Genomic DNA, 21576 nt, shown 5'->3' with positions numbered 1-21576 from the left:
CTTCTTGCTGTGCGGCAACAGTGCTAACCACCGTGCCGAGTCAGAACTGACGTTGAGATAATGAAGATTCCTGCAAACCAGAAACTATCACTTTAAGGTCACTTCCAACCAGCGCTCTGCACACATCCGTGTTCCCTCTCATTTTGTCGTGCATTAATGGAAATGTCAGTAAATTTTTAGTTCCTTCAGGATCTACACAATAAACAACTGACAGCAGCATCCAATGTACACATGATGGCAGTGTGGAATAAGGGAAATATTTTACTGCTACTCATACTCATCATTATTATCATTGCATTAATCAAATTAATCATCATTTCAGTAAAACATTCATTGAAGCTGTTGGTATTACATTAACCTTTTTATTACAGGTACAGCTAAGACCATTTTATACACATTGCATTTTGTGCTTATTAAAGAGTTGGAGCTCGGTCAATTAATTGGAGGTTGTAAGCTTTGTTCGGCGCGATGTCCGGACAATCTATTGTGTAAGTGACTTGGAGCTATAGAAGGTTAAAACTGCATACACGCCTACAAAACACATATAATCCATATAATCTAGAAACAGGCTTGAGTGAAGGCCTGAATGTATCCGGCTTATTGTTGCATCTGAGTTTGCTTAGGAGGACCAGTCCATGGCAAACGTCAGAGCCTGAATCCATCGCCATATTTGGAGAAGATGCTAGAGAGGGGAACTTCAGTGTCTACATTTATCTCTTAAGATTGCTCATTGTCTATAAAACATGCAAACGATGTTCTTAAAATACAATTTATATTCTTGTACAACGCGAGAAGGGGCGTTAACCAACCCTGACATTATAAAAGCAATCTGAAGTGTATTTTTGGGCGGAGATCTACATCTGATGATTTGCAGTGTGCATCTTCCCACGCGTGTGTGTTCAATAAACTCATCTGTTTGATTGCATCCTCCTGGGCCTCTGGTATTTTGTTTTGGCTCTCAACATCACGAATCGGGACAGCAGCATGCTCAGAAACCAGTATGACAGGCCTTTCTGAGTTGTTTATTTAAGATAATCATCTGTGTGATCAACATTTCTACACTTCACTGTTTGTGTGGATAAAAAGGACATTTGTTTTATCGTGACAAATTTTGTTCCGTATTTACTGCTGTGAGGGCTTAACATGTGACCTAACATTGATCTGCCTTTTTCTCAGATTAATTACAGACTGTGGAAGTGGAAGGTGACTGGTCTTTCACTATTTAAATTCAAAGAGTAAATCTAAAAAAGGTGCTTTGTGGAGCTAAATATTATATTAAGCTAGTGTGCAAATTTACACATAGTAGCTTATTTCTTTTTTAACCGTTTATTTTGGACTGAGAGGACACTGAACGCACTGACTCATTATTGCATTCTGACCTACAGAGTCGTATTAAGGTGGTTAACATGCCAGACTTTCCCAATTAGCCACTGACGAAAACTGGGAAACTGTTTAATTATACATCATAACTGAAAATCTTTATATCCTCTTGGTAATTAAAGTGGGGTTTTTTTTCAATTTTTTTATGCAATTTTAAATGGCTGTTTATCAGTGTCTACAGTTTATAAGAGATGTGTGTGTGCCTCTGATGCCTAAGCCTTGTGCCAGGAAAACTTGGATTTAAATGTGACAAACATAGGTTCACAGCCTGTCTTTACAACACATCTGACACTATGGAAAAGAAAACATGTTTTATTTCCAGGGAAGTTGATAAATTAGAGTCGACATATACCATACATACACTTTCAGGTAAAAAACATATACCAATATATATACCAATAATATCAATTGTAATTAAAAAAACAGCAGGTTTGCAATGGCCAGAGGAACAACCAGTGGTATTTTGGGTGCCAGCGATTGTTTATTTACTTGTCAATAATATATATATATATATATATATATTCGGAGCACTAGGTGCGGTGACTCCCAAGCTAGGAGAGTGGCTCCAGCAGATCCCGGGAATAACATCGGAGATCTCTGTCCAGAAGAGCGCAGTCCTGGGAACAGCTAAGATACTGCGCAGGACCCTCAAGCTCCCAGGCCTCTGGTAGAGGACCCGAGCTTTAAGGATAAACCGCCCGCAGGGGCGTGGTGGGTGTTTTATATATATATATATATATATATATATATTTTTTTTTTTAAAGCTGTACTGTTTATAAGACTGGGGAAACCTGCAGTCAGCTGAGACTGAAGAAGTCACTTGAATGAGTGACAAAACGTTTCTCCCACTGAAACGCTACATCTAGATGAACAAAATCAACTTTTGGAAATTTACTTACCTGGATATTTGAGCATGCATCAAGATGAAATTTAAAAAAACTGTTTTACCAATATCAGAATTCTCTCTAGAGTAGCAGCAGAGGTTCAGTTTTCTGAGTCAGGACAGATGTAGATATGGGAGTCAAGAAACCTAACTCTAAACCCAGGGTAAATGGCTTCAGTGAATGTGGTGTTGAAAGTGTGGAGGTGGTACAGCATATCTGGGAAGACCTTGTAGAAGGACACAGTGCCAACATCACAGTCCACATATACTGCAACCTTGTGAGGGGCAGATGAGCAGGGAACACTAATGGCTGTTGATGTGTAATTGTGCATTGCGAAATAATCTGTATCATCACAGTACAGAGACCAGGATTCATCAGTCCTTCCAAACCTGTTGTCATCACTGTTTCCTTTCCTTTTTATTTCTTTGTAAGTCACAGCAATATGAACCTCTCCACTGTGTTCAACTTCCCAGTAAGAACGACCAGTCAGACTGTTAGTACACATCAGCTGAGGACTATCAAATCTGTCAGGATGATCAGGATAGAGCTGGTCCTCTTTCATGTGCACCACCTTCCTATTGTTGTCAGACAGTTTAAGATTGCGGTGGACTGTGTTCACATCCACTGTCAGCCCACAGAAATCTAAAAGAACAAGGCAAACACTGTTATTACTGCAATAAACAATGAAACCTCAAATAAAACTAGGACAGCAAATGGCCTGTTGTCAACACACATTGTGGAATGTAATGTACTGGAGAATTAACTGGACATGAACAAATTTCTACAATACGTAACTGAAAAGTAGCCTAAAACAAACAAAATATGAAGATATAAAACTACACACCTGAACACTACTGAATCCACATCAAAGGATACACTATGAAACTTTCATAACACATGGGATCACATTGTGCTCTCTTATACCTGGCATTTTTTAATTGCTATAATAACTATAACTTATGATTTTATAAGCACTTTTCACTTTTTTCTTCTCTTATGTTAGAAATTTGTGGTCCAAATTTCCTTTTAGGTGGTGTAAACATGAAAATCAATTGAACTGTAATAGCCTTCATCTTATGTCCTGCACATTTTGTGTTGGTCTCCCCCAAAAACCTCTAAATACTCAAGAACTGCCCCTCACTGGGCAAACAGTATCTTTGTTGCAAGCTGGGTCATCAATAGCACTTTTCTGCTCTTTTGAGAACTCAAAACATTTTATAACATGCCTCATTCCCGTTATGCACATTCATAAAGCACATTTTTCTATGCCTAGATGTGTTTTTTTCCTAATGTTTGCACACAGTCACACTCAGATGGATGTATCACAGAGCAACTTGTGGTTCAGTATTATCCCTAAGAATACTTTGACACGCAGATTGTAGTAGCCAGAGATCAAACCACCAACTTTCTGATTCATGGGTGATGTGCTACAGCCATGTGAAAGTGGATATTTAATATGTTGCTGTACTTTTATTGTCGTAGTATTATGTATTTTTTTTTATTGTGTTAGCAAAATAACTCTACCTTCCAGGACACAAAGGAACGAGATGCATGTAATGTATAAGCTGGAGTGGAGCAACATGGATTTAAATATAAAGGAATTTGTTACATGACAGTAGGAACTAACATAAAACACACTTACATTTCTTTAGACCCGTTTTCATCCACTGGTCTCCATGAGGATCCATTCTGAAATTAGTAAAGACAAAGAAAAGCACAAACGCTTTTAGCTTGAAAAACCAGACGTTTTCAACTTTTTTCCTTCACAAAAGCAAAATGTATTTTCATTATTATGGTATTTTTCCTGCACAAACTTGACTCTTTACTTAAGGGTGTCCAGTCTCCAGCAGGGATCCTCCCGTAGAGGAGACAGCAGCTTTATTCCTGAGTCTCCTGGATGATTGTAGCTCAGGTCCAGCTCTCTCAGGTGTGAGGGATTTGACTTCAGAGCCGAAGCCAGTGAAGCACAGCCCTCCTCTGTGATCTGACAGCCGGACAGCCTGCAAACACAAAACAGCACATGTCACACTGGCAGAGAAAACTACTCTTTTTAAAATATATTTGACTGTAATTTGTTGTTTCTGATTTCACCTGAGAATTTGAAGTGCACATTGTGGACTCCTGAGTGCTGCACACAGTCGCTTCACTCCTAAATCCTGCAAATTGTTGTTACTCATGTCCAGCTCTATCAGTCTAGAGGACGTAGCACTGAGAACTGAGGACAGAGCTTCACAACTTGTCTGTGTGAGGTTACAGCCACTCAGCCTGGAAATGTATTAATGAGAGAATAGAAGACATCCTTTTAATATTTAAGCTGACTAAACTCTTGAAAGTAGCACTGATTGAAAACTCCCACTAACTTGCTTAGTGGTAGTTGCATACTCACAGAGCTTTTTTGCAGATTTTGACCACTGGCAGCAGTCCCAGAAGAGCTTCTGCTGAAGCTGAGTATGTTTTCAGGTCAAGAAAATTGAGATTTGTTTCTGATGACAGTAAGATGAAGACCAGAGCTGACCACTGAGCATGGGAAAGATTAAACATAAAAAGGTTTCCTGAATTAAGGCGACGTTGGATCTCCTTCACTATAGAGTCATCATTCAATTCATTTAAACAGTGGAAGAGATTGATGCTTTTCTCTGGAGAGGGATTCTGGTTGATCTGATTCTTGGTGTACTGGATTATTTCCTGATTTGTTTGTGAACTGCTTCCTGTCGGTGTCAATAGGCCTTGTAGGAGTTCCTGGTTGGATGGCATTGAAAGACCAAGGAGGAAGCGAAGAAACAAATCCAAGTGTCCATTTGAACTCTGTAAGGCCTTGTTCACTGCACTCTGGTAGAAGTGGCTTTCAGAAACATGCACTGAGACTGTTTGTTCCTCTTCCAGCAGGTTGATACCAGAGTTGGTGAATGTCAGATGGGCATGAAGAGCAGCTAGAAACTCCTGAATGCTCAGATGAATGAAGCAGAACACCCTATCTTGGTACAGCCCTTTCTCCTCTTTAAAGATCTGTGTGAACACTCCTGAGTACACTGAGGCTTCTCTGACATTAATGTCACACTCTGTCAGGTCTGATTCATAGAAGATCAGGTTTCCCTTCTGCAGCTGCTCAAAAGCCAGTTTCCCCAGTGCTTCAATCATCTTCCTGCTCTCTGGACTCCAGAGAGGATCTGTCTCAGCTCCTCCATCATGCTTGATGTTCTTCAGTTTGGTCTGAACCACCAGGAAGTGAATGTACATCTCAGTCAGTGTCTTGGGCAGCTTTCCTCCAGCCTGTTTGGTTTTTAACAAACTCTCAAGAACTTTACCAGTGATCCAGCAGAAGATTGGGATGTGACACATGATGTGGAGGCTTCGTGATGTCTTGATGTGAGAGATTATGGTGTTGGCCTCTTCCTTGTCTCTGAGTCTCTTCCTGAAGTACTCTTCCTTCTGTGGGTCAGTGAACCCTCTGATCTCTGTAACCATGTCTATATACTCAGCAGGGATCTGATTGGCTGCTGCAGGTCGTGTGGTTATCCAGATGTGAGCAGAAGGAAGCAACTTTCCCCTGATGAGGTTTGTCAGCAGCACATCCACTGATGTGGACTCTGTAACATCAGTGAGGATCTCAGTGATGTGGAAGTTCAGAGGAAGTCGACACTCATCCAGACCATCAAAGATGAACACAACTTTGAACTTTTTAAAGTTACAGATTCCTGCTTCTTTGATTTCAGTGAAGAAGTGATGAATAAGTCCCACTAAGCTGAACTTTTTATCCTTCAGTGAATTCAGCTCTCTGAATGGGAATGGAAAAATGAACTGGATGTCCTGGTTGGTCTTGTCTTCAGTCCAGTCCAAAGTGAACTTTTGTGTCAGGAATGTTTTCCCGATGCCAGCCACTCCTTTGGTCAGAACTGTTCTGATTGGTTTGTCTCTTCCAGTCGAAGCTTTAAAGATGTCTTCACACCTGATTGTTGTTTCTGGTCTATTTGGTTTCCAGGAAAACATTTCAATCTGTCTGACCTCATGTTCAGTGTTGACCTCTCCGGTCCCTCCCTCTGTGATATAGAGCTCTGTGTAGATCTCATTTAGAGTGGTTTGGGTTCCTGGTTTAGCAATCCCCTCAAAGACACACTGGAACTTCTTCTTTAGGTTACATTTAAATGTGTTCTCACAAAGTGGATCAGGATTTTCTACAGGAAAGCACCAGAAACACGAGTGTTATGATTATAGAAAATGTGACAATTTCATTCCTGTAAAGAATGAATTTATGAAGAGAAATCCTCTCACTGCTCTGCAGACAGTCAGCCAGCTCCTCCTGTTTCATTATTCTCAGGAAGTTAACTGCAAGTTTCAGAAATGCCTCTCTGCTGCTCCTTCTCTGCTTCTCTTCCTCACTGTCCAACACCTCCTCTTCATCCCTCTGACACTCTGAATAATCTGGATTCAGATCATTCTGCAGCTTCTTTAGCTCGTTCTTCACAAACGTGATAATGTTTCCCTCCAGTATCTGGAAAATAAATGACACAATCTAAATTAATGAAAAATCAGATTTTCATACTAAAAAATAATTTTTTACAGATATATTTTGTGCTTCTTTTCAATTGAACAAAGAAAGTGTAGAAAAATAAGGAAGTAACAATTTAAAACAAAATTGAAAACAAACTCCCATCAGAGGAAAAAAAAAATAGAATTTCAACATTTCATCGTTTCATAACATCATTTTTCTTAAAATACTTTTCCTTACAACATTCTGAATAACACTCTTTGTCATTTCTAAAAATAAAAAAAGATAATAAATTGTTATATGCATGTGTACATAAATGGCCTGTCTACACAGGAGTTCATGAAAGCCTGTTTTGATCCCCCAATTTTATCTCTACAGTATAAATTTTATCAATCTGTTGCCACTTAGTTCATGATATTAGAAACAATCAGATCTTTTTAAAATATCAATCTGCCTTCTCTTCGCATCATAATCCTGAGATTGCTTTGATCAAGGTCTCAATGATCTGTTTCTCTCTCCTGCCTCTGGGCTCTACTCTGTCTTTATTCTTTAAATTTTAATCAGCTGTTCCAAAATGAATATTTAGCTGCTAATGGTTTTATCAAATCCTTTTCAGGATTTAATAATGTGTGTGGTTTTCGTTCTTGCTCATTCTTTTGCATTTTAAATTCTTTTTAATTTCCATTGTAAGTTTTCTTATTGTTCAGCACTTTGAAACTTTGATTTAACAAGAATTGTGTTGAATTTTGCCATTATTATATGACGAGTATTGGATTTCTTTTCCTGTCAGACACGTTAATATCGTTGATACTCTAAAAAATGCAAATTTAAAATAATTACAAACAGAGTTTGGTGTACATGTACAAACCTTAAATACTGAGTCCAGATCAGTTTGATGCTGAAGACTTGAAACATCTGAACTCTCCTGATCAGCTCTGTGGAGACATCATGAAGAAACTGTAACCATTTTGTACATAAATACAAGATGATTTTCTTTGAATATTTTATTACTAAGTTGATTTAGCTTGATTCCTTTAGACTGATTACACTGATCACTAAATTACGAGCCTTGGTGTACGAGACCACAGCAGCATTATTAAATGAATGAAAAATTAAAGAAAAGTTAGCACAGCCTGTAAATTGAATGAATGAATTAATGTCTGTGAAGGTTCTCTTTTTTTTTTTTTGCCTGTCCCGTTTGGCTCTTTTGCCATCAGAATTGTTGTCTAAAGGCAAAGAAAGATGCCCAACGGATTTACTTTACCAAATGGACCATCCCAGCCTTGCCATAATGGTCCATTTGATTCACCTTTTATTGTTTATTTAATTTTCACTTGCTGAATACGGGACAGACTTGACTGGAGGAAAGAAGGGGAGAAAGAAAGAGGGAAAGAGAAACAGCTGAGAAGAGGGACGGGGGAGAAGGGCAAAAAACAAAAACCAACAGAATGGGCAGGAAAAAAAAAAAAGAAAAAAAAAAGCATATATCTGTCACGGTTTGCCGGGGCGAGCCGTGTGGAGTTGTAGAAAGGACCCAAAAGGCGGCAGCTCTGGTGCAGGTGAATATTTATTTACAAGGTGGGTACAAACAGCACTGGTGGGAAAACAAGAAACCGGAAACCTAAACTGGGTAAACTAACAACACAAACCAGAAACGAAGATGCAGGGAGGTCCGGGGAAATACATACGGAGAGACGCAGGGAGACCGAGGGGAAACAACACAGACGAACCAGCAACTACCAAGACAGAAGAGACAACTTAAATACACTCAGAGAACACAGGGAGATTACACACAGGTGGAGAACACAGCTGGGAGTGATTACGTGACGAGACTAGGGAGACAAACTGAAAACACTCACATAAGACGCAGACCTTCACAATAAAACAGGAAACACATACACGCAATGACATAACACACCAACTTAACACAGACTTGGGGACATAGAACATAGGAACATGAACCATGAAACAGAAGAGTACAAACACCCAAGGTAACCAAAACCACAGAATACTAATAAACTAAACATAAACACGGAGTCGCAGACTCCGGATCATGACAATATCGATCACCTGGATCACCTGTTGAGAAAGAAAAAAGAAAACAAGCAGAAGAGAACAAGAGTAATAGAATAAACAACATCACAATGATATATGGGAATATGACAGTAAATACTAAATATTAAACATTATTGTGCAGCACATAAGATCAACAGAACACAGTGAAAAGAAATGAGTGAATGAAGAATGAATGAATAAAATGTCCAGGAGCTCTTAAACTTCAGGACTAAGGGCAGTTGTATTAACAGTAATAAGGTAAATTTAACTTTTGTCTTACTCCTCAGCAGCAACAGATTTTGTTCCTTTAAAGTAGATTAAGTCATCCTTTGACCAATTACCAGGTGAATATTAATAATAATCATAAGAAGAAGAAGAAGAAGAAGAAGAAGAAGAAGAAGAAGAAGAAGAAGAAGAAGAAGAAGAACTCTCACTTATTATTCATGGAAGGCAAGTTGAAGTGGACAGCTGTAAGATACGTTTAACATTCAGTTAAATCTTACTTCTCATCAGGAGACAGTTTCCTGTTTTTAAAGTCAGGACGGACTCCCTGTGGACTGGATCTTTCCCTCATAGTCACAGAGCTGAGTCCAGGCTCAGGCTCAGGCTCAGGTTTGGGAGAGTTTGGTCTGAGGAATAACATCAGTTAGAGGAATATATATAACAACAAGCCTATAAAGTCTGAAGCTCTTCACACTGAATGATTTCTGTCCTCTTTAGTCTGTCTAGTTTTAAACTGTTACATTTCAGGCTGTGTAAAAAACGTCTTTGCAGTTTTCAGAGTTTTGTCTCCTTTCAGATGAGATGGATCAGTTACTGTCATGTCGACTGGATCTCAATGAGTTGCTGTAGTACAACAATTTATAATAACAGTTGCAGATTTTTTATTATGTTTGTGTTAAATGAAACAAAATAAAAGCATTTAGTGTTTGCTAACAGTGCTGGGTTAAAATAAACTGATAACATAAGAAAGAACAGATGATTATCTTGTAGACAGATGTGTTGTATAGTTACTGCATGAAGGAAATATTTTCTGTATTTGTTCTTGTAGCAGTGAATCTAATGTGAGGTGTTGAGTGTGATACCTTTCCATGTTTTTTAACACCTGCAGTCACCTGATGAAAGAGAAAAGTGAGAATAATTCTGCTTCATTTCTGTTTATTGAGATTTTTGATTGATATGAAGGTACTAATGTGTTTAATATAATATAATATAATATAATATAATATAATATAATATAATATAATATAATATAATATAATATAATATAATATAATATTTTTGTCAAATAAGAGATCTGGAGTAATACGTTCAAAAGGCTAAATTTTACATAACCGTCTTTCTTGTTCTTTGTAAAACAGTAAAGGTTAAACTTGTGAATAAATATTTCATCTGTTTCATTGTTCTTACAGGTTCCTCCAGGCTTTAAAATTAACAGATCCAAAGAACCTTTTTCTCAGGACACTGAACTAAACCTGTTCAAATTAGCATTATTTTCTGTTCATCTGTCGGGTAAAACCCAAAGAATCAGATTCCTTTAAACTGAGATCTGGTCCAGACTTCCTGTATTGCCGTCACTCTGTCTGCACCACGATATGACCTGTTCCTGTTTTGTTGTTGTTTTTCTATTAAGGCCTCTTTTTTTCCACTCAGTGTTTGAAGAGTTTGAGACTATTTAAAATATTTTTTCTTTTATTCATTTATTATTTTCTTTCAAATCTTTAACTAACCAAAGAGAAACTGTTGACTGTGTGTAACCGCAGCAGGATTTAACCCTTTAAGACCTACCATAGAACCAAGTCCGCCAGAGCTTATATTATATTTTTACATGCTGCAGTGCCTTTTTTGGGAGCATTTCAAGTTGATATACATCAATATAAACATTATAGCCCAAATTTTAATAATATGTCTGCATTAAGTGCATAGTAATTACATAAAATTGCAAAAAAATGCAATAAACTACAAAAAAATTGAAAATTGTTTTTGTTTTTTTAACATATATTTCTAGTTACAGAAATTTAAGAGGCTTATCCCTCAAAACTGTAAATACAAAAAAGTTGCACAAACTAGTTTCCCACCACAGGAAATTTATTTTAAGTGTCTTCATAGTTTTATTTTTGAAATACACCAATTTTTATATACTGCAGGAATAAAACAAAATAAATACTATAGTGCAAATTTGCAAAAAAAACAGCATATGCATCAAAATAAACTATTTCCAGCAGTGCAATATGAGTCCTAAGCATCCCAGAGACGACACAGAAAGTCATAAAGTTAAAGATAACTTTTAAAAACACAAGTATAGGCTCATAAGGCCCTGATGGTAAAAAAAACCCCACATTTTCGCAAAATGACGTCACTTCCTGTTTCGGGCAGGTCATTGCGGACATGCGATAGTTCACGCTGATGGGCGTAGGAAGTGTTACAAACAGCTGATCGGATCGGCAAAGCCTCTTTCTGGAATATTATGCTTTTGTTGCTGCAAGTGCTTTTTATGCAGTTTTTGCAAAGGTATATGTTGAAGGAAACTGTGACCGAGGACAAGCTGATGGTATAAGATGTAAGTACAACTCCTCCAGTTTCATATGCAAAAAAAATTATTGCGCTAGCTTAGGTGGTTGCAGTGCTACCGGGATTTAAAAATAGTTACCGCTCCAACCGGCTTTAAACATCTTCAAATAATAATTTAATGAAAAAGTTGTCATACCCCAGAAATAAGAAATCAGTTTCATCTGCACATTCTTAACAGAAACATAAAATAAATTAAAGCTCACCAAATGTCCACATTCAATGTGTTTTATACTGTAGCTCACTTCCTTGTTTTTCTCTTAGATACTAATAATTTGAATACAGGTGCTCACTGTACTGATGATTTTACATGCCTACACCGCTCGACTGGTTAAACAAGTTCATAGTCTCACTACTTTGTTCTGATATTTTGATGAGTTTCCTGCCACTGTCTACTGAATTTCTTATCAAGTGAAATGTTTGAACTGCAAAATATTGATGATTTAGTTACATAAATGATGTGCAGCATATTAATCTATAATAACAGTTGTTTTGAGGACTGTGCGAGTCTGCAGCCCTAAAAAGTTTTGAATATTCTGTCCTGTTTCACTACCATGACTGATCCAACTCTCTGAATCAGAAACATGATAAATTACTAAAAGAGATCATCACCAGAGGCCGTGGCATTAACAGGTTGTGTCAAAGTACTTAAGGCCATCATATACTTAAATAACTCGTGTCTCAATATACAAAAGACCAAATTCATGGTTCAGTCCAACCAACAGACACAGAGACAGTGCACAGGGTGGTCTCCCTCAGTCTTCTCTGTCCAGAGCAAAGGTTCTTAAATGTTCTGTGTCAGGGTCCCGTTACAGAGGTGAACATTATGATGTATAATCAATTGGTTTAGTCTTAGCTCAACTTAATAATATGTAGTAACTCAAATATTGAACTAATTTCACAGGAAGCAAGCTGACCCATCATCCACATCACAGCAGGAAAGAAGACACAGAATTACAATGAAATCAATAAAAAGATGAAATACATACGTCTGCTATGTCTTCTTCTTTCACTCGGTACCTGTCTGTTTCATCAGTACCTACAGTAAACTGGTAGAAGTGTAGTTTCACTGCATATGCAAACACAGCTGCCACACCTGGCTTCCTCGGATCATGTCACATTAGTTTGTTTCTCTTTCTGTGTTCACTTCAGCTTCAGTTCATTTCTCCTTTTGGTTATGCTTTCAGTACGTTTATAGAAATGTTGTAGTTATTCGTTTGGAGCATTTTTATGAGTGAAGGCAGATGTTAAGATTAAATAGTGGATCAAACCCTCCTCTGAGCCTGTTGATCAGATAAAAGCTTTTCAACATGAAAAATATAATATGTATATGTATATATTTGAAAATGACCTTTCCCTCACAGATCTTTATTAATATGTTAAAATCCTTTCAGTCCATGTGTACACCATACTATAATACTATTGTTATAGTTGTTTAATCATCTAACAACAATCAAACAATCCAAATGAACCAAATGCCACCAACTCTATGAACTAAAAACATGTTGTTTAGCGGTCATTTTTAAGTGCAATCAAAAAGCTTGGTACACTTTATAAAAAGTCACATAATAGAAAGTGACTTTTAAAGACAATAAACAAACACAGAAACACACAATGGGTGAAAAACTGCTGTTACGATACCCAGTTAAAGCTACATCACAATTTATAACCTTTACCCCAGAACAATAACTTGATAGTACAAAACAGATCAAAATCAAACACAACAAATATCACACAGCAACCTCACTTATAGATTAAACCCTTTTTTAGTTTTCGAAATATTTTTTTCTGCGCATACAGACATTTTTTATTGATGTCTAAATTGATGTCTTTTTAAACAGAAAGTCAGAAAGTTTTAACAGAAAAATGAAATGTGAAATGTGAGGGGAAGCATAGAGTCCTGTGGTATTAAAGAAAAATTGAAACTAATAACTGGCTAAGTTACATCTCAGAGCCCTGCTCTCAAAAACTGACATAGTGTTTGACCTTGTATGGGAGGAGCAGGATTTTGAATTCAATTCTTGATTTACACTTTTTCTCCATTTTTTTGGCTCATTTCTTGAAACAGAAATTACATTCTCAAAATAACATGGACAAACCTCCAAACCTCTTGGCAAATGTTCACAACAGAATGGCATTTCTCATTCATTTTATCAAATGGCAAATGCCTTAGTACATGTCTCAATTGTCTCAGTGCATCTTTGCAAATGATTAAGTACAAGTAGCCTACAGTTATACAGTTAGCCCACATTTAGCACATTTTCCAAATGAATAGATCTTGTAGATCTAAACTGATTAGTTAATTCTCAGTCTAATGATCATTCCCTCCAAAACATATCACCAATGGAGAAAAACTGTAATAAAAAAAATTCAAATAAAAAGAAACCACACTTCCGTTGGATGAGATGAGCACTTAGCTCCATCATGTGGCATCTATGAATATTGCACTATCATGATAAGAAGTAGGGTAAGATTAAACTGGCAAAATCTCACCTAAATGTGAAAGTGAAACTACAGATTTCCAAATTCTTATGGAGATGCAGCAGAGCTGACTCATCTGAAAGAAGAGGACACTGCAGAGTTTGTATTTTACCTTTTAAAAAAAATAATAAATTCATTCATTTCTTTCTGTAGTAGCATCGCATTTGTTTGTGAGGAGATGTTCAGAGAAACAGATTAAATTTTTTCCATCTATTTAGAAAATGAACCACATCACTACCTTGTATCAGAAAACAGCATTTTTTCAGCTCTGAACACTGCAGGTTTTTCTTCTTGATGCTTCTGTTGCCGTGGTTGTAGTTCTTGTAGTTTTGGTGAGTCTGTGTAATAAGGATCATGAACAGGATTAGATATTGTCATCAGTGAATGAAGTAGATTTTCATTTTTGCTGTGTCACTCACAGGGAGAAGATGGTCTGCAGGATCCTGCTGCTCATCATCCTCACCTCATGTGTCTCTGGTTAGTTTACAGATTGACTTTATGAACTACAAATAAAGCTCAACAACAGATTTGTTCCAGTTTTCAGTGTGTCTGCTCCTCTCTTTCCCTCTCTGTCTCCTCAACAGGATCATTTGTAGTCAATGTGACACAGACCTGCTATCAGGCAGAGGAGAACCACAACATCACACTGGAGTGGACGTTCACCACCAAACCTGACAGATCCACCCAAACTCTCAACATCATCTGTGAACTCTTCATTAGTGATAAATCGTCAATCCTGTATCAGGTTCGTCAAGGAGTTGAGGTGTCAGAGTCTCAGGATGCAAAGTTTTCAGGACGAGTCCAGAGTGACAAAGACGCCCTCAGAGAAGGACGAATCAGACTTCAACTGTCCAGACTCAGGACTGATGACTCGGGTCTGTACGTGTGTGAGGTCAACACTGATTATGGCTTCAGTGTTGGAAGATGTCGACTCAACGTAACTGGTATCTTTATTTAGTTAAAATATTGCATTTTTTTAAAATAATTGGTTTGTCATGTTTATGTCTGGAATGATGTATGAAAACCTGCAGATTATTATTCAAACTTTGATGGACCAGTTAAACACAAAACTCTTTTATGTATTCGTCTAAACATTGAAGGCTAGATCTGAACTCAAACTGAATAAAACAGGAGCTTCATTTTATAAATTATGGAAGGAGGATTATCCCCTTCAATTTCTGTTTTATTCTACACATTAAAGTTATTATTTTTTGGAGATCATTATTATTTTATTGTGATCCGTAACTCTAACACTGTGAGCTGAACTGTTATCATTTTGATTCTGATCATTAACGTTAGTGTTTCCATGTTCTTACAGCAGCTGCTGATCAGCTCCAACCTCACAGACCAACAACAAAAACGACAACAGAAATTGGAGGAATGACCGGTTTCTACATTTTAATGGGAGTGTTGGCAGCTCTGCTGGCACTGTTTGCAATACTTTTAGTTGTTTTCAGAAATGAAGAGAGGATACAAAATCCTATAGCAGAAGTACAGATGCTGAGCTACTTATGGTAAAAACCCATCAGTACTGACAGGAACCTACAGTCCAAGAACAACTATTATAAAGAAGCTTGACAAAACATAAAGCCGCAGCTGCAAATTTGCTCTGCTGTTAACCATTATAACCAGCAGATGGAAATGTTGGATTGCATTCAATCATGTAGTAACAGCAGTAGGTGTTAGTTGGTTTAACACCAGGTTTCTCCTGGTTTTAGCAGGCTGTTGTATAAACCCATGTAATCTGTAATATTAATATGAATGTTGCTTATTGTTGTGTATTATTTCTACACAAAGCATACAAAGTGTTCATTCCTGTGCTGTGGGAATACCTGTACAAACTGAATAAATGACTGGACTCCATCTGATCAACTGCTGTATCTTCTCAGAGACAACGCAGGAAGATACCCATTACAAAGAGCTACACTATATCCAGTCTTACTAGTAACTATTAGGATCTCAGGGTTTCTGCCTTGTACTTTTTAATATTGTGGATTTGTGATTTGTTTCTGGAGTTGTATGTGATACTTTTTATTTTCCTTAGTCCTCTGATGTTTAGTATTTTTCCCAAGTGCCTAGACCAGTGATCTAGGTGTTTCGTTTTTAATTCCTTGTTTAGTTTAATCAGTTCCCTTTCATTTCTTTTCTTGGCCTGTCTCTGTGTCTCCTCCCTGCATTCAGTCAGTCTTGTCTCCATTATTGCTAACTGCAAATCCAGAAACATCAAAGTCCAAGACTGCAAAACAATCAGAGATGAGAACAAAACAACAAATTGAAATTCTGCAAAAACAATAACTCAAGAAATGAAATGCAACAGAGACTAAAGACATGGAATACAAGAGTATAAGATAAAATAAACATTCAAACCTCAACACATATGAATCAAAAATTTCAAAGGCCACAATATGAAGACTTACAACAAAAATCAAGAGAACATGACATGAAGCTTGGATTCTTAAAGCCAAGTTAACTTCACACAACGTCTTTCTTTAATGACCAAAACTGAATCAGTCTAGACTAATCAGCCTGAGCTGTCACATGCTGGAGGATTCTTTAAACGTTTAAAGGACAAATGGATTTTAGCACATGGTGATTTATGAGCACCTCAAACCCAGGCACCAAGAAAACAAGTCGAAGGCTTTCTTTTGATGACGGTCACAATGACGCAGTGACTCATCTTGCTGGCGTAATACTGGGTGGGAAGGTACGCTATTTGAACACTTGAATGTAACATAACTTCACAAACTGCATTCCAGTCATATGCAAATGAAATATAACGAAGGTAAACTTTAGCTCCTCCTGACAGCTTCTATTAATAATATTCTTAACCCAACCCTTAAATCCTGTTTGCGTTACAGCTCATTCTGGTCTTAAATGTGTTAAATTATATTCAGTATTACTCAGCATGTTAACAAGAGGCCAGCCTTATAAAAATAAGATCCAAAGGGGAAGTAGTTTGGGAAAAATGAATTTCTGATATTTCAAGACCTGGGAAATGATTAAGACTCGATGAGGGTGCACGGTGGCACGGTGGTTAGCACTGTTGCCGCACAGCAAGAAGGTCCTGAGTTCAATTCCGACATCAGGCCGGGGTCTTTCTGTGTGGAGTTTGCATGTTCTCCCTGTTTTTGCGTGGGTTCCCTCCGGGTACTCCGGCTTCCTCCCACGGTCCAAAGACATGCAGCTTGTGGGGATAGGTTAATTGGATAATCCAAATTGTCACTAGGTGTGAGTGTGAATGGTTGTCTGTCCCTGTGTGTTGGCTCTGCGACAGACTGGCGACCTGTCCAGGGTGTACCCCGCCTCTCGCCCTATGACAGCTGGGATAGGCTCCAGCGACCCTGAAAAGGATAAGCAAATGGATGGATGATGAGGGAGAAATTAAAATTTTGACCTTTGTGGAATCTGGTACGTCATCTGAATAGTTGACTTGTTGCCAACTTAAACAGAAGGCGGGGCTTCACTGCCTCAGGATTACTGAAGACCTGACACTACCTGACATAAGAGGAAACAGCAGGAGTACGCAGTTGATCTTTTACTATGCTTCTTTAACTCCTTCTTCATACTTCTCAGGATATAGATCTGTCCTCAGGATCTCTTTACTGTACCGGAGCTGAAGCATCAGCAGCGCCTTGATATCTGTGCGGCTCTAAGTCCAGGGTTGATTCTCAAAATCCGGTTTCCAAAGCAATTGTAAGTTAAACAGTGATATTTTCTGTGTTGTTTTTTCTTGCAGTCTATTTGTACCTTCAGCTTCTGCAGTGAAGGCTGCTGCGTTGGGTCTAAATTGGCTTTGTGTTTTGTGTGGACCACTAATTGAGATCCAGCTGACATTTATTGTTTTTCAACTACATTTTTGTACTTCTATCTTATTTTATCTTATGCTACTTTCTACTTCTAGTTCACTAAAACCTTTCTCTTTGTACTTCATATCATTGGCTTTCAACTTAAACCTAAATCTGTAAATATGTGAGTATGGATTTATGGTCTTAAGGCCACCAATGACCCCAGTCTAAAAGAGGACTCAGACCTCCCATGTTTGTGCAGTCTATGCCTATTTGTCCTAAATTCGGGTAACTGGTGTTTTAATTGTTTTTGAATTCACCTACAATGTTGTGCTGTATCTAATATTGCTGTTACTTGAATGTATCTGTTCCATTTCAGTCTGTTTCTTCTATGCTATTGTTTATGTTGTTACACATTTGTATTACATCTGCACTACAGTTCTCTGTTCACTGTTCTGAACAGAGAAACAATAACAGATGTCTGTTCTCTGTTCAAGTCCTTACAAATTCTCCTAATAACCAGTCCTGGAACGTGCAAGATTTTCCATCTGGCTCTAGTTAAAGTGGTTGAGAAAGGGAGACAGGAGATAACAATTTACTATTCCAACATATCTCTTAACAGCCCTTTCAGGAGACTATACATTCTAGGTGATGCCCTAAAATGCCCTATGAAATAGAAATTATGGAGTCACCTTTTGTTCTGTTTATATCTCTGCACAGCGGACAGGAATAAAGCTGTGACTGTTTTTAATGTCTTTAGCTCAAAAAAAAAAAAAGACCTTTTCTTACTTTTCCAAACATGCTGTGAGTAACTTAGTTGGTTCATTACATGTTTTTTTGATTTTTTTATATCTTCAGTAACAGTAAATTGTTTTCTAGTGCTTGGGTTTCCTAACAGGATAATGAACAAGATCAACAGTTGCAAGGAATGAATAAAATCAATCTGTCTCCTCTCACAGGGAGAAGATGATCTGCAGGATCCTGCTGCTCGTCATCCTCCCCTCATGTGTCTCTGGTTAGTTTACAGCTTCACTTTATGAACTCCAAATAAAGCTCAACAACAGATTTGTTCCAGTTCTCAGTGTGTCTGCTCCGATATATCTCCTCAACAGAATCATTGAATGCGACACAGACCTCCTATCATGCAGTGGAGAGTGGGACTGTCACCCTGGAGTGGACATTCAAAACTGCAACTAATACCCCCTCCAATTTTCTTTCCATCATCTGTGAAAAGGAAGATGATGATAAAGCCTCAGTCTTATATCATTTTCGTCAAGGTGTTGAGGTGTCAGAGTCTCAGAATAAAAGGTTTTCAGGACGAGTCCAGAGTGACAAAGACGCCTTCAGAGAAGGACGAATCAGACTTCAACTGTCCAGACTCAGGACTGATGACTCGGGTCTGTACCTGTGTGAGGTGAGCACAGGTTATCACTTTCACGTTGAGAGCTGTCAACTCAATGTCACTGGTAAGTCAACAAAAGGTGAATTCAATCCAGAACAGTCCAAAAATGCATATATAAAAAAACAAAAAAAAAAAACAACAACAACATTGCAAAGCAATTGCAAAGTAAATAAAACAGTGTGAATTCATCTCATTTGATTTTTAGAAACCAACTAATAATATGTATGTGTATCAGTAGATCCTGTCAGTCGTCTTGCATATATATTTAGGCAGTGAAGCAAATAATTACTTTTACAACTACCATTAATGATAAAATTATTCTCTTTGACAGACTAATCACCTACATTTTTCTGTCCTTTGCACCAGCAGCTGTTCATTCCCAACACAAGAGATCAATTTGGAGTACCCAATCAGACAGATGGGAAAGAGCCACCCTCTACCCTTTTCTGGGACTGGTACCTCTACTGGTTGTGCTCTTCTCTGCCTGCAGACGCCATAATCGACTCAGAAGGCATAAAGGTTTTATGTAGGTCTTCAATGATGTGCATACTTTTCTCTACACAACCAGCCAGACCGGTTTTCTCTACTCCTACTGTCTCTAAGTACTGAGAGAAACTAAAGTGCCTTGAGGTGACTTTTGCGACTTGGCGATACATAAATAAAACTGAACTGACCTAAACTGAAACCAGGACTAAGAGAACTCTCTTGGAGCCATTTCTAACAGCCTTAATTGTCAGAGCATTAGTCGAAAACTCAAGTGAGAAAACCTGAAGACAAACCACCCAAGAGTGTGAATGTTTCAAGTGTCAGGAAACGACTTTGTAATATGACATTCATGTTTTATGTTCATATTATTGTAAGTTTAAATGATGTAACTGCCATTTAATGATTTAAACTTCAGCATAACTTAACAATGAGCAGCCTCCTTCTTTAAAAACATTGTTGGGAGTGTGTGAGCTGAGAAACGCTGTCTGCAGGCTGCACAGTAACTGTAACTTGGCCGCGCGCGTGAATGTATGCAACATCTTTTCTGTTTTGTTTTGTTTTTGTCCTGTATGCCATGCAATGCTATTTATCAAAGTCAGTATTATATGCATTTTAAGATTCAGGAATTAATTAAAGACACTTCCAATCTTTCTGATTCCCATTAACTGAAGCATTTTGACAGCTATTTAGATGTTGTGTATCAAAGATCACTGTGACGAGAAAAACTTAATGAAGTGATTTGTGATGTTGTTGAGCTGAGTGACTCTTTAAAAAACAGTAATATTCCGGCAGCTGGGGCGCCAAAATACTACCGTAAAATAACAGAAAATAACTTCCTCATAAAAATACGGTTATTCCCAGTAATGACAATACAGTTTGTTGCGCTAATTTTACATGGGATTCTGCCTTTTCCAAGTGCTTTTAGACATTACATTTTAACGTGATCAAACAATGAAATTACCTATAAGCAAGGTCAATGAATGTGGCAATATGAATCATAATACGTAAATGTACAGAAATATACAGTTAACAGTTGGTTTAAATAATAATGGATTGCATGCCCTGGGACAGACTGACAGAGGAGAGGCTGCCATATCGCACCATTGGCCCCTCTGGACATCAACAGTAGGCGAAGAGTCTAGACCACAGACACAATACCAAGAGTGCCCGAGCCGGGGCTTGAACCTGCAACCTTCTGATTACAAGGTGAACTGCCAACTCTTGAGCCACAATGGCCCTAAATTTCAGTGATAATAATACTTATGTGATGTAACACAAGCTTATAGGAATCATGTTATATACTTTTCCATAGCACTACATTTGAATTCAAAAGTTCAATCTTTCAATCATGATACATTTGTGAATGTATTTTAACAATCTAAATATGCATATGTACAGACAGATACATTTAATAATCATGAAAATTATGTTTTATTACATTACAGTGATGTAATGTTAATTTACATTTGAAATGTGAAATCACAGTCTATTTACGTAACTTTAATGATATTCTAGAAGAACAGAACAAAACTGTAAAATGCTTTTATATTAAGATTTTTTCCTACAGTGCAGCCATACCTTGTGGTTGTTAGTTCACATTCATTGGCCGATGCTTAGCGTCATGTTATTATGTGTCCCAACATCCAATGGCATGTCACATTGTTTTCATGGCCACACCCTCACCCCAGGTGCAGAGGCCTATTTCTGTTCAGGAATGTTGTGAACACTTTGAGATTTATATTAATTGCAATTCCCACCTCTACATTTATTTTTTAAAATATATAATTAGCACAGCGTGGCCGTGCAATGTTTTATATGTTTTTTTTAGTTTTTATTCCTATTAATTATATTTTCACTTGTTACCTCTGAATTATCGAATCAGACCTAGATGACATGAAACTTTCAGCAAAATTATAATTCAAATACTGCTTTAATTATTGATTATTCTCATTAATTTTTGATCATTTTATATTTAATGAACAGGCTTAGTGTCAGCTTTGCAACTGAAAGGCGTGGACACGATAGGTATTTGGGTTAGTGACCTGGTTG

General features: G+C 37.6%; 3 protein-coding genes across 5 annotated transcripts; 2 read left to right on the top strand and 1 right to left on the bottom strand.

The window, feature by feature from the left end:
• Nucleotides 1-1676: 1676 nt before the first annotated feature.
• LOC113018236 (protein NLRC3-like) lies at nt 1677-11233 on the bottom strand. The gene is made up of 8 exons (XM_080298561.1): nt 9309-11233; nt 7619-7685; nt 6534-6753; nt 4651-6436; nt 4356-4529; nt 4091-4264; nt 3907-3953; nt 1677-2906 (listed from the first exon to the last, which is right to left on the bottom strand). The coding sequence occupies exons 1-8, from the start codon at nt 9446-9448 to the stop codon at nt 2365-2367; spliced, it is 3150 nt and encodes a 1049-aa protein (XP_080154687.1). The 5' UTR covers nt 9449-11233; the 3' UTR covers nt 1677-2364.
• Nucleotides 11213-16029, top strand: LOC145425503 (uncharacterized). Its single transcript, XM_080298607.1, has 4 exons — nt 11213-11365; nt 14276-14331; nt 14439-14798; nt 15173-16029. Coding segments are annotated over exons 1-4 (618 nt in total). The 5' UTR covers nt 11213-11363; the 3' UTR covers nt 15373-16029.
• A 1322-nt stretch (nt 16030-17351) lies between these two features.
• LOC145421766 (uncharacterized) lies at nt 17352-20177 on the top strand. Of its 3 annotated transcripts, none has more exons than XR_013903134.1 (4): nt 17352-17547; nt 18599-18654; nt 18752-19105; nt 19411-20177. XR_013903134.1 is itself a non-coding variant. In XM_080292508.1 (4 exons), the coding sequence occupies exons 2-4, from the start codon at nt 18606-18608 to the stop codon at nt 19648-19650; spliced, it is 591 nt and encodes a 196-aa protein (XP_080148634.1). In that variant the 5' UTR covers nt 17388-17547; nt 18599-18605; the 3' UTR covers nt 19651-20177. The 3 variants fall into 3 exon arrangements, 1 of the variants encoding a protein (XP_080148634.1); XR_013903135.1 differs by having other exon boundaries at nt 19408-20177; XM_080292508.1 differs by having other exon boundaries at nt 17388-17547; nt 18752-19053.
• The last annotated feature ends 1399 nt before the right edge of the window (nt 20178-21576 follow it).

Source organism: Astatotilapia calliptera, chromosome 3, assembly GCF_964374335.1.
Source record: "Astatotilapia calliptera chromosome 3, fAstCal68.1, whole genome shotgun sequence".
In the NCBI taxonomy this organism is placed as follows: Eukaryota; Metazoa; Chordata; class Actinopteri; order Cichliformes; family Cichlidae; genus Astatotilapia; species Astatotilapia calliptera.
This window is presented reverse-complemented; position numbering and strand designations above follow the sequence as displayed.

What these genes read in the sequence shown, in the direction of transcription:
- LOC113018236 (XM_080298561.1), bottom strand. Translation starts at nt 9,448, where the DNA reads ATGTTATTCCTCAGACCAAACTCTCCCAAACCTGAGCCTGAGCCTGAG. An exon ending in ATCTGGACTCAGTATTTAAG is followed by an intron (nt 6,754 to 7,618) that starts GTTTGTACATGT and finishes TTTATTTTCCAG; the next exon opens with ATACTGGAGGGAAACATTAT. An exon ending in GGCTGACTGTCTGCAGAGCA is followed by an intron (nt 6,437 to 6,533) that starts GTGAGAGGATTT and finishes GCTTTCCTGTAG; the next exon opens with AAAATCCTGATCCACTTTGT.
- LOC145425503 (XM_080298607.1), top strand. An exon ending in CCTCACCTCATGTGTCTCTG is followed by an intron (nt 14,332 to 14,438) that starts GTTAGTTTACAG and finishes TCTCCTCAACAG; the next exon opens with GATCATTTGTAGTCAATGTG. An exon ending in ATGTCGACTCAACGTAACTG is followed by an intron (nt 14,799 to 15,172) that starts GTATCTTTATTT and finishes ATGTTCTTACAG; the next exon opens with CAGCTGCTGATCAGCTCCAA.
- LOC145421766 (XM_080292508.1), top strand. Translation starts at nt 18,606, where the DNA reads ATGATCTGCAGGATCCTGCTGCTCGTCATCCTCCCCTCATGTGTCTCT. An exon ending in CCTCCCCTCATGTGTCTCTG is followed by an intron (nt 18,655 to 18,751) that starts GTTAGTTTACAG and finishes TCTCCTCAACAG; the next exon opens with AATCATTGAATGCGACACAG. An exon ending in CGGGTCTGTACCTGTGTGAG is followed by an intron (nt 19,054 to 19,410) that starts GTGAGCACAGGT and finishes TTGCACCAGCAG; the next exon opens with CTGTTCATTCCCAACACAAG.